This window comes from Staurois parvus, unplaced genomic scaffold, assembly GCF_062004578.1.
Source record: "Staurois parvus isolate SC_StPar_1 unplaced genomic scaffold, SC_StPar_1.0 ptg000721l, whole genome shotgun sequence".
Taxonomy (NCBI): domain Eukaryota; kingdom Metazoa; phylum Chordata; class Amphibia; order Anura; family Ranidae; genus Staurois; species Staurois parvus.
The window spans coordinates 900,072-912,289 of record NW_028318517.1 but is presented as its reverse complement, the minus strand read 5'-3'; the positions used below and the strand labels follow the sequence as shown (position 1 = coordinate 912,289).

The 12,218-nt window shown below is 47.5% G+C and overlaps 2 protein-coding genes and 1 long non-coding RNA gene across 3 annotated transcripts in view; 1 reads left to right on the top strand and 2 right to left on the bottom strand.

Moving 5' to 3' along the window:
* Positions 1–1,153, bottom strand: part of LOC149445407 (uncharacterized) — a 127,972-nt gene extending 126,819 nt beyond the window's left edge. Inside the window, exon 1 of the mRNA XM_089653828.1 lies at positions 232–1,153. Within this exon, the coding sequence (XP_089509954.1) occupies positions 232–1,153 (922 nt within the window). The remainder of the gene's footprint in view (positions 1–231) is intronic.
* Positions 1,154–2,057: 904 nt separating this feature from the next.
* LOC149445406 (uncharacterized) lies at positions 2,058–4,452 on the bottom strand. The gene is made up of 3 exons (XR_016306407.1): positions 4,131–4,452; positions 2,313–2,441; positions 2,058–2,185 (listed from the first exon to the last, which is right to left on the bottom strand). It is a non-coding gene; the product is annotated as an uncharacterized LOC149445406 (long non-coding RNA).
* Positions 4,453–11,986: 7,534 nt separating this feature from the next.
* LOC149445405 (uncharacterized) overlaps positions 11,987–12,218 on the top strand; it is a 131,274-nt gene continuing 131,042 nt past the window's right edge. The window contains 1 exon segment of the mRNA XM_089653827.1: positions 11,987–11,993. Coding sequence (XP_089509953.1) covers positions 11,987–11,993 — 7 coding nt within the window.

The following is a 12,218-nucleotide window of genomic DNA, read 5'->3' as shown; positions in this document are numbered from 1 at the left end:
TCCCGCACTCAAGGCACTAATACACCTCCAGGGTTGTGTGGGACCCCTGGTGTATGGGAAGACAGGACTTCAGTGAGGAACACTTCCCTCACTCAGGACAGGAAAGTGGCTTCTTCCCTGTGTGAGATCGCTGATGTCTGTAAAGATTGGACTTCGTTGAAAAACATTTCCCGCACTCAGGACAGGAATGCGGCTTCTCCCCCGTGTGGCATCTCTGATGTGCAATAAGATGGGATTTCTGTGAAAAACATTTCCCGCACTCAGGACAGGAATATGGCTTCTCCCGTGTGTGAGATCTCTGGTGTGTGTAAAGATTGGACTTCCGTGAAAAACATTTCCGGCACTCGGGACAGGAATACGGTTTCTCCCCCGTGTGAGATCTCTGATGTGTGTAAAGAACGGACTTCTGTGAAAAACATTTCCCGCACTCAGGACAGGAATACGGCTTCTCCCCCGTGTGAGATCTCTGATGTGTGTAAAGATTGCACTTCCGTGAAAAACATTTCCCACACTCAGGACAGGAATACGGCTTTTCCCCCGTGTGAGATGTCTGATGTATGTAAAGATCGGACTTCCATGAAAAACATTTCCCACACTCAGGACAAGAATAGAGCTTCTCCCCCGTGTGAGATGTCTGATGTGTGTAAAGATTAGACTTCTGTGAAAAATATTTCCCGCACTCAGGACAGGAATACGGCTTCTCCCCAGTGTGACATCTCTGATGTCTGTAAAGATTGGACTTTTGAGGAAAACATTTCCCACAGTCAGGACAGGAAAATGTCTTCTCCCCCATGTGACATCTTTGATGTGTGTAAAGATATGACTTATTAGAAAAAGATTTCCCGCACTCAGGACAGGAAAACAGCTTCTCCCCCGTGTGAGATCTTTTATGCACATTAAGATGGTATTTATAATGGAAACCCTTCCCGCACTCATTACAGGAGAAGCTCTTCCCTGTTGGAAGGCTGGCCCAGTCCTGCACAGTCTGAGGTTCCTCAGGATACGAGGAATCCGATGGTCCATCTACACTGGGTGGTGCCGGATGGACATTGGAGGGAGCCGGGTTTTCTCCTGGACTATACTGTGTGATGTCCTCATCTTCTACTTTCCAGTCTGGAGACAAAGTGAGACAATCCTCGGAGGTTTTCCTCATCTCCCGGCCATGGACTAAAATACAAAGACAAAGAGGATTACTAGACAGGAGCTGATTGGTTCCCCCAAACCAGGACTCCGCCCACAACAGGCAGGATGGGAAACACAGCTCAGGAAAGTGACCAGGGTATTACAGGCTGATATCACCCAGTCCTCGCCCTACTCTGGACCAATCAGTGAGCAGTATGGGTGGAGGAATGGATTTAGTGTTCATGACCCACCTGTGCTGATCTCTGTAGGAGTGTCCTCCTCTATAAATGTCCCCGTTATTCCATCCTCCTCCATAGACTGCTGATCATCCCTCACATACGCCTCTTCTTCTTCTGCTTTCACCTCAAATTCTATATCGATTGGATCTCCACTCTAAATCAAGGAAATGAGAGAAAATATCATCTGTAAAATATAAGGTCACATAAAAAAAACTCCACACATTGTCTCCACAAGTCCATGTTCTAGATGCTCCATCCCACCCACCTTGTAATAGTGAGGGATGGTGTGACCTTCCTGTGTGGAATCCCGGGAATACAGAGGACGGGGACATCTCTCTGGTGGGTTCCCATGACTGGATCCATCTGTAGGAAACACACACACTGACTGAATCCATTGTTTCTATGTGTTTATCAGATGATGGGGGATCTAGGTGGATCCTCCGTACTGCTCTCTCCTTTACAATAAAGTCTCCTCTTACCCGGTGATGTGAGGGGCGGCTGATTGTCCATCATGACGTCCTTGTAGAGATCCTTGTGTCCTTCTAAATACTCCCACTCCTCCATGGAGAAATAGACAGTGACACCCTGACACCTTATAGGAACCTGACACACACAATGATACAGTCACCATCCAGACACATCCCTTGTCTGTTACTGGAGAATATCCCAGAATTCCCGGCACCGCTCACCTCTCCAGTCAGCAGCTCCATCATCTTCTTGGTGACTTCTAGAATCTTCTGCATGTTGTGTCTCTCAGGGTTTAGGGAGTCACATGGAGGCTCTGTGATGGTCATATGATCACCTGACTTCAGAAGAGGAACTCTCTATATTGTGGAACCAATAGGAATATCATGTTAGACTCCCAGAATCCTCCTCACCTCTCCGGTCAGGTCTGTGTTTTATTAATAGAGATAAGAGTGATGTCATGTGACCTCCCAGAATCCTCCTCACCTCTCCGGTCAGCAGGTAGATGATCTCCAGGGTGAGGTTTAGTATCTTCTCAGTCATGTGACTCCGGTCCTCCTCCATCCTCATTGGTGCCATCATGTGATCTATACAGGTCTCCTTGTAGACGGATAACTTTGGGAAATGAAAGTAAGAATGATTTGGATGGTATTGGTCACACAATAATAGGATGTGGATGTGAGGGGGGAATAGGAGGGTTGCTGGACAGTGAAGAACTACTCCCCCCATGGGAAGATATTTAGTTTGGACTGTTTAGTGTTTGATGCATATTTGAGGTCCCAGGACCCTCTTGTCCTGCCAGATCAGAAATCCCCTTTTCTCTGTTGGGTTTGTTTGGTCTCTGAACTGGTTTTGATGAGTTTTAGATCTGCAGACAAGGAATGATAAATATGATCCTTCCTATGACCTGTTTGCTCTGAGGCAGTGTTGTGAGGTCAATGTCAGCTCATCATGATGTCCAGGAAGGGGAACTTACTGACTTTTGGCCGGAGTTGCTGGATAATCAGGATAATTGGCAGAACTCCGGCTGCAAGGCTCCAATCTCTGGCAGCCTGCTGACTGACAGGAGTGATGTCACTGTCACTCTGTGCAGTAAAAGAAGAGCTTGGATGGGATAGCAGGAGGATGTTGCTGGTGGAGTAGAGAGCTGTGGGGGAGGAGCCTGTTCTCTTCCCTCCAATGACAGCCTAGTATGGGTAGAAGGAGGACAGGAGGGGGACAGGTTTGGTTACCAAGTATACTGTAGCATCCAGGACATTTTACAGAGTGGTGGTGGGTTCCTGGGGCTCTGAATTCCAGCACCTGGCACTGCCAGAGCCTGTGTCATGGGAAGGAATTGGAATGTCTCCAGAAGATGTTCAGCACTGACCCCTGACTACCTTTTAGTCGATAATACACCAACAATCCTCCTCTAAGAATAAGTTCCCACCAAGGGGTGAAGGACTGTCCTTCATTCCACTTGGTATCTTGGAATACATTATTTGACCAGTGAGATGGTAAGAAGGTGAAGGTTGTCTTCCTTTCCTGGTAGGAGTTCTGTAAGAAGGTCTGGAAAGTAAGTGCAGGTAAGAGGACAATCAGAGACCAAGAGCCCCCCTCCCTACCTCAGAGTTCCCCTGAGCTCTACAACCTTCTCTTCCCTCAGAGCCCTGCTCCCCGCCAACCCTATCCTACCAGATTCCTTCAGCTACTCTCCCCCCTCAAAACCCTTGAGCTCCACTACCCCTTAGGGGACCTAAAGTCTCTCATCCTCAGTAACCCCTGAGAGACCCCTCAGCTCCTCTACTTCCCTCAGACCCCTCAGTATTTTCCTCCCCCTGACACCAATGATGGAACATATTCTTCATGGCAGGCTGGGGAATGTTTTCTTCCTCCTGAGCAGCAATGTAAGGGGCTCTATGCTCCATACTCCTGACCCCGGCACTCCATCATTGTGTTGGCTGCATAGTGTAATGATTGCCCATTGGCTGCCTGTGTAGTGTCATCATTGCCCTTTGTAGGCCATGTATGGTCAGGATGGTCCTTGTCTAGTCTATTTATTGTCAGTGCTGTTTGTTTAGAGGACCATATTACTAGAATTTATCTCCACAATGAGGAGAATGTTCCGGCCCCGGAAGTGGGGGAATGTTCTGCCCCTGAAGGGGTTCATCTGGGTTCCCACACTATATATGTGTGTATCATCATCTGCTGGAGATAAAAGACGTCACAGTGACTATGGAGGAAGAGGACGGACGTGACTATGGAGGAAGAGGATGGACATGATGGGGGGTTACTAGGTGTAAATAGAAAATAACATCTTATTACCTCCTCTGCTGCTACTTCGACCACTGTCTCCTCGCTGCTTCGTATGGTACGGAACTTCTTGTCTTTATTGCAGATGACTTCCTGTCTGTACCTGACATCACTTCCTGTCTGTGCCTGACATCACTTCCTGTCTATACCTGACATCACTTCCTGCCTCTGTTCTACAATAACTTCCTTTCTGGGTAGAAGTGAGATCACCACCTTGTGGAGTTCAGAGGAACTGCAGCCCCGAGAAACATTAAAATAACCGTTCCTGTGGTTTCCATGAAAGATCAAAAATATCTAAGAAAAACTGAGAAAAAATAAATCTAGCTCTTTTGCAACCAACTATTTTCCGAAAAAATTTTTCTAAATTTTTCAAGTTACAGAAAATATAATAGACAAGTGTCTGGTTATAAAATAAGTTATGAAATATCCCCAACAAACAGGCGGATGAATAAACAACAGACATCCCGCAGGGAAGCAGGAAATGTGTGCAATAATGACTGGAGACGTCACATAGAACATTCCCAGCATTAAGTCCACCTTGTACAGGGGAAGCAATAATAGGAGACATATGGATCACACAGAGCATTCATCATACACACCACACATAGTGCACAACACATACAACATGGAACCCAACTAGCACCAGAACATGGGAAATAAAAGAGACAGCAGAAAGGAAGAAAAGAGGGTAACAGTAATGAGAGGAGAGAAGAGAAGAGAAGAGAGGAGGGGAGGGGAGGAGGTGGAGAGGAGAGGAGGAGGAGAGGGTAGGGGGAGGGGAGGGGAGAGGAGAAGGGAGAGGGGAGGGGAGAGGAGGCGAGAGGGGAGGGCAGGGCCGGTGAGAGGAGACGGAGAGAAGGAGAGAAGGGGGAGGGAAAAGGGGAGGAGAGGAGGAGGAGAGTAGAGGGGAGGAGGAGGAGAAGAGAGGGGAGTAGAGGGGAGGGGAGAGGGAAGTGGAGAGGAGAGGGGAGGTGAAGGGAGGGGAGAGGGAAGGGGAGAGGAGAGGAGAGGGGAGGGGAGGGGAGAGGAGAGGAGAGGAGAGGGGAGGGGAAGGGATGGGAGGGGAGAGGTGAAGTGAGAGGAGGAGAGGGGAGGGGTGTGGTGAGGGGAGGGGAGAGGTGAGGGGAATGGAGGGGAGAGGTGAGGGGAAGAGAGGGGAGAGGTGAGGGGAGGGCAGGGGAGAGGAGAGGAGAGAGGAGAGGGGAAGGGAGAGGAGGAGAGAGGGGAGTGCAGGGGAGAGGAGAGGGTAGTGGGGAGGGAAGAGGAGAGAAGAGAAGAGGGAAGGGGAGGGGAGGAGAGGAGGGAAGGAGAAGAGAGGAGAGCCAAATCAGGAAGTACTAGGGCACGGAGATGTATGGACTCCACGGATCCCACGTTTTATCACACATGTTGGTATTATGATGTAAAACACAGGTGAGTCTGTCGTTAATCAGGATCCAATCTCATTTGTTGTGAACATATTGAAGCGGAATAATTGATCTCTTCTAATATTCAGCAATAGTGATTCTCGCTGCTAACAGCATAGAAGTAAGACACTTAACCCCTCGCAGTTCTATCCCCTTCCTGTCCAGGACAATTTTCAGCTTTCAGCGTTGTCACATTTTGAATGACAATTGCGCGGTCATGCAACACTGTACCCATATTAAACTTCTACCATTTTTTTCAAACGAATAGAGTTTTCTTTTGATGGTATTTACTCACCGCTGGGGGTTTTATTTTTTGAGCTATAAACAAAAATTTAGAAAAAATTTTGAAAAAAAAGTGTTTTTTTTTTCTATTATAAATTTTTGCAAACAGTTAATTTTTCTCCTTCACTGATGTGTGCTTCTGAGACTGCACTGATAGGCAGCACTGATGTGCAGCAATGATAGGCAGCACTGATGGACAGCACTGATGGGCACTGATGAGGTGGCACAGATAGGCAGCACTTATAGGCAGCACTGATGATGATGCACTGATATGCAACAATGTTGGGCACTGATAGGCAGCACTCATAGGCACTGAGGTGGCACTGATGGGTGGCACTGACTGACGACACTGCTGAGCACTGATGGGTGGCACTGCTGGGCGGCAATGGTAGGCACTGATGGGCACAGGTGGCTGGCACTGCTGGGCACTTGTGGGCAGAACTGCAGGGCAAAGGTGACTGGCACTGCTTGACACTGATCATCAGGTCACTGATCATCAGTGCCCTGATGATCGCTGCTGATCCCTCCTCTGACAATTGCTGGTTATCAGGGAACTAGAGAGGAGGTCTTGTGAGGAGCGGAGTGTGTGTGTTGGGTGGTACTTGGATATTAGGTCAGTGATGTAGTTCGGGGCAGTATGGTGGACAGCTTTGTACGTCAGTGTTAGGATTTTGAATTTGATCCGTTGCGCAATCAGAAGCCAGTGGAGGGATTGGCAGAGGGGGGTGGCGGAGATGGAGTGGTTGGAAAGGTGAATGAGTCTGGCAGCCGTATTCAGGATGGACTGAAGCGGGGATAGCCAGCGGCGAGGCAGGCCAGTGAGGAGGGAGTTGCAGTAGTCGAGTCGTGATATGATGAGGGAGTGGATGAGCTGTTTAGTGGTTTCTGGGGTTAGGAACGCACGTATATTGGCAATGTTGCGGAGGTGGAGTCTGCATGAGTTTGTTAATGATTGGACTTGGGGCTGGAAGGATAAGTTGGAGTCCAGAATGACACCAAGTACTCTGGCCTGCGGGGCGGGTTTGATATTGGCATTGTTGGATGTGATGGAGAAGTCAATGGGGGTGGGGTCCAGGCTGGGGGGAAGACAAGAAACTCGGTTTTGGAGAGGTTCAGTTTAAGGAAGTGGAGCGACATCCAGTCTGATATGTCGCTCAGTAGGTGTGTGATTCGGGCGGAGACTGAGGAGGTGAGGTGGGGGGTTGAGAGATAGATTTGTGTGTCGTCGGCATAGAGGTGGCAGTTGAAGCTGTGAGAGTGTATGAGTTGGCCAAGAGAGGAGGTGTAGATAGAGAAGAGAAGGGGCCCGAGGACGGAGCCTTGAGGGACCTCAACAGAGAGGGGGAGTGAGGGGGAGGTGGTAGCATTATAGGTATCGCTGAAAGAGCGTTGTGACAGGTAGGATGAGAGCCAGGAGAGAGCAGAATCTCTGAGGCCGAGGGAGTGTAGTTTTTTGAGGAGGAGGGGGTGGTGGACTGTGTGGAAGGCCGCAGAGAGGTCAAGGAGTAGGAGCACTGAATAGTGGCCATTAGCTTTGGCGGTTAGCAGGTCGTTGGAGAGTTTGAGTAAGGCAGTTTCGGTGGAGTGTAGGGGACGGAAGCCGGACTGTAGGGGATCGAGGAGGTTGTTGTCGTTGAGGTGAGAGCATAGGCGGGTGTAGACTAGGCGCTCGAGGAGTTTGGATGTAAATGGGAGCAGGGAGATGGGTCTGAGGTTGTTCAGGTCATTGGGGTCCAGGGAGGGCTTTTTAAGTATGGGGGTGATGTGTGCATGTTTCAGAGGGGAGGGGAAAGTGCCTGAGGAGAGGGAGAGATTAAAGATGTGGGTGAGGGAGCGTAGGATGGAGGGGGAGGGAGGTCGTAGCAGTTGTGAGGGGATAGGGTCGAGGGGGCAGGTGGTGAGGCGGGCATCAGAGAGGATCTTGGAGACTTCCTCGATGTTAGTAAGGTCAAAGGTGTGAAGTGTTGGGGGGGGCTTCAGTATGAGGAATGCAGGGTGGGGTGGAAGTGGAGGTCAGAGCAGTGGTGGGGCCATGGGAGAGGGGTGATGAGGGGGTAGCTGAGTGAGGGGGAACGGGGTTGGAGGGAGTTTGAGCAGTGATGAAGTCCCTGCAGGTTATGTCGAGGGAGAGGGGGGATGAGGGGGTAGCTGTGTGAGAGGGGACGGGTTGAGAGGATGTGTGAGTTGTGGTGATGTCCTTGCGAATTGTGTCAATCTTCTTTTTGAAGTGATTGGCAATCTCAAGGGCGGTGAGTGAGGTGCTGGGTGGAGGTGGGGGTGGTGAGAGTAGAGAGTTGAAGGTGGAGAAGAGTCAGCGAAGATAATGAGAAAAAACCTTGAGTTGCTTAGAGGGGAATCCCAAACCTGCACACTATCGGAGAGTAAGGGAACAACGCCACTATTAGGTTTTAAGGTGGACATAGAAAAATGCAAGACAGCGATGGGGAGACCCACACATCCCCCCAGATCGAGAATCCAGGACCAAATAAAAATTCCCGAGATGACCCTCAAAGAAAAACAATTTAAAAAAGTGAGGAAAAAAAGGAAGAAATAGGGGAGAGACAAAAGACACCGAGCCCAGAAAATGGCTATCGTCAGTTCAAGTGGTAAAACAACGATATGCAGCATAAAACAGTAAAACACCAAATAACCCAGACACAAGGTCAAGGAATGGAAGAGTCTCCACCAAAGCATAGCAGTGGGGACAGTCTCTCAATTTGGAAGAGCACATAGACGCTTCCCGGCACCATGGGGTCTGTAAAAGACATGTATAAGAAAGGTTCCTAACCCCAGAGAAATAGAATACTTGACATACAGTTGCAAGAAAAAGTATGTGAACCCCTTGGGATTATGTGGAGTTTTGCATGAATTGGGCATAAAATGTGCTCTGAACGTCATCTAAGTCACAACAATAGAAGAACACAGTCTGCTGAACATAATACTACACAAACATTAGACGTTGTCATGGTTTAATTGCACATAACATGTAAACATTCACAGTGCAGGGAGGAAAAAGTATGTGAACCTTTGGACTTAATAACTGGTTGACCCTCCTTTGGCAGCAATAACCTCAACTAAACGTTTCCTGTAGTTGCAGATCAGACCTGCACAACGATCTGGAGTCATTTTGGACCACTCCTCTTCACAAAACTGTTTCAGTGTAGCAATATTCTTGGGATGTCTGGTGTGAATCGCTCTCTTAAGGTCATGCCACAGCATTTCAATGGGGTTGAGGTCAGGACTCTGACTGGGCCACTCCAGAAGGCGTATTCTGTGCTGTTGCAGCCATTGTTTTGTTGAATTACTTGTATGTTTTGGGTCATTGTCCTGTTGCATCACCCATCCTCTGCGGAGCTTCAGTTGGCAGACAGATGGTCGTACATTTTCCTGCAAAATGTCTTGATAAACTCTGGAATTCATTTTCCCATCAATGACAACAATCCGTCCAGGCCCTGAGGCAGCAAAGCAGCCCCAAACCATGATGCTCCCTCCGCCATGTTTCACAGTGGGGATGAGGTTTTGATGTTGGTGTGCTGGGCCTTTTTTTCTCCACACATAGTGTTGTGTGTTCTTCCCAAACAACTCAATCTTGGTTTCATCTGTCCACAGTATATTTTGCCAGTAGTGCTGTGGAACATCCAGGTGCTCTTTTACAAACTTCAAACGTGCTGCAATCTTCTTTTTGGCCAGCAATGGCTTCCTCCGTGGTGTCCTCCCATGTACTCCATTCTTGTTTAATGTTTTCCTTATTGTAGATGTGTCAACAAAAATGTTAGCATGTGCCAGAGATTTCTGTAGGTCTTTAGCTGACACTCTGGGATTCTTCTTTACCTCATGCAGCATTGTGCGCTTTGCTGTTGCAGTCATTTTTACAGGAGGACCACGCCTAGGGAGAGTAGCAACAGTGCTAAACTTTCTCCATTTGTAGACAGTCTGTCTTACCGTGGACACATGAACATCAAGGCTTTTGGAGATACTTTTGTAACCTTTTCCAGCTTCATGCAAGTCAACAATTCTTGATGGTAGGTCTTCTGAGAGCTCTTTTCTGCGAGGCATGGTTCACATCAGACAGTGCTTCTTGAAACCAGTAAACCCAAAACAGGTGTGTGTTTTTTAAGGGCAGGACAGCTGTCAGCAACACATCCAATATCATCACACTGATTGGAGTCAAGGTTGGCTCACTCCTGGCTCCAATTAGCTCTGGGAGAAGTCATTAAGCTAGGGCCTCACATACTTTTTCCTCCCTGCACTGTGAATGTTTACATGTTATGTGCAATTAAACCATAGCAACATCTAATGTTTGTGTAGTATTATGTTCAGCAGACTGTGTTCTTCTATTGTTGTGACTTAGATGACGTTCAGAGCACATTTTATGCCCAATTCATGCAAAACTCCACATAATCCCAAGGGGTTCACATACTTTTTCTTGCAACTGTATATGCAAATTAGCCAATAAACAGGTAAAAAGCAATAAAATTAAAAAACATAATATTTGCAATAACAATTCAAAGAAGAACAAGGGCGGAGGCCAATGTCCCATAACAAGACCATGTAGAGGTCCCCGCCCGATAGAAATCAACTAGTAGCCAGCAGGTTCCTCAAGGGACCTAACGTGGAGTAGCAGGTTTCTTCTTCCTTGAAAAGGGGGACCACAGAGGTGAAAGCGGGGGAGGAGGGCCGTCAACCCTGGGCTGGTTCTGTGGGGAGGGGCTAAGGTAAATAAAGCCCAGATTCAACAAGTTTCTCTCCTTCAGAAAATGTAGAAAAGGCGTAGGATTTGCCATTGTAAGTAAATTGTAAGCAAAATGGATATTTCCATTGATAACGAATGTCCCTTTGAATTAAAGATGAAAGCAACGGCTTGAACTTCCTCCGTTTCAGGATAGTACCTTGAGAAATATCTGCAAAGACTTGAATCTTGTGCCCATGGATTTCCAAATCTGGATGTTCCCTGGCGTATCGCATCACCGCCTCCTTAACCTCCCTGGCGGTATGATTATTTCAGATTTTTGGTGCTGAAAGCGGTACCATTATTTTGCATGGAAATATGTAGTTTTTTTATTGTAGGCTGTAATTTTTAGGAATAACTCACTGAAATCTGTCCAAACAAGAGTCTATTAAACATCCCGGGTATGATAAAATTTGAAACACGAAATCATAAATTATAATTTAATAAATAATCATAAAAAATAATAATATAATAATAATACATTTAATTCAATAATATAATCAAATCGAAAACACTGAAATTTGAAATAGAGCGCCAAGTTCGTACATTGCTGAGCAAAGTCGCAAAATCGGTTTCAGTGTCTGATGACGAATTTCCCCCACGAATCATTATCACTCAATTCTGCAAGTGGTTCTGATTTACTATCGCTGTTCTCTAGCTGGTCTAAAACCGCTTTTGACCTAAAGGGACACTTTTTGGACGCCATGGATTTTTCTAAGTTTCCAGGCAGAAAGAACAGACAAAATGTAGGCAGGGCACAGGACAAAGCACTAGGGACAATATGTATGTGAAATGGGTTGAAACAGCAATGTTTTACTGTGAAAAATGTGTTTTGAAAAAAATTACATTTTTTAAAATTTTCAAATTTCCCGCCGCCGCCGCCCGTACGTCCCGACGTCACGGGGACCGGAACACAGAAGCTGGATGCCGGCATCAGCCGGAGGAGATGGCCGGGGACGCTTCAGGGGACACATCGTGGGAGCGAAGGACAAGGTAAGTGCTGCAGGGACTCCCTATGCAGCGCCGCATGGTAAGCCCGAGTGTAGCTCGGGGTTACCGCTTTTGGTACTAAAACTCTACCCCGAGCTACACTCGGGAATACCGCCAGGGAGGTTAATTTAAAAAAATGGGGTTTAATGATTATGTCTTGAGGAGGTCCATCCAGTTTTACAGGGACCAGAGCTCTATGGATACGATCTATTTCCGTTGTCACGATCAGGGGTCAGGCTCAAAGACCGGCAGTGTAAGGCTTACCTGAAACCAGCAGGATAGGTACACAGGCAGGTCCCCCTGGGAATGACGCAGGCTCACCTGAGGTGCGGGGTCTAAGTACTAACTGGTATCACCAGAGCTCCTAATGGTGGAGATGGATTTTGCTGGTGTTAGTACCAGGTCGCAGTTCTCAGGATCACCCCACCAGGAAGTGAGCAAGCCAGGAACCAGTAGCAGATATGGCAGGTAGGGATCTACCAGAAGCATGTGATCTGGGACTTCAGCATAGTAAAACTTGAGGTCAACATCAAGAAATGTAGCTACTCACCCAATTGTCAAGTTCCAAGTGACGGCAACCATTTTCCCATTGCTCAAAATGTAAAGGCCAAATCAAATACATACCAAGACTGAGTATTCTTGGGGCCATTTTCCCGGAGTCCAAAAACCCAGCCAGATCCCAAATAAAATCAC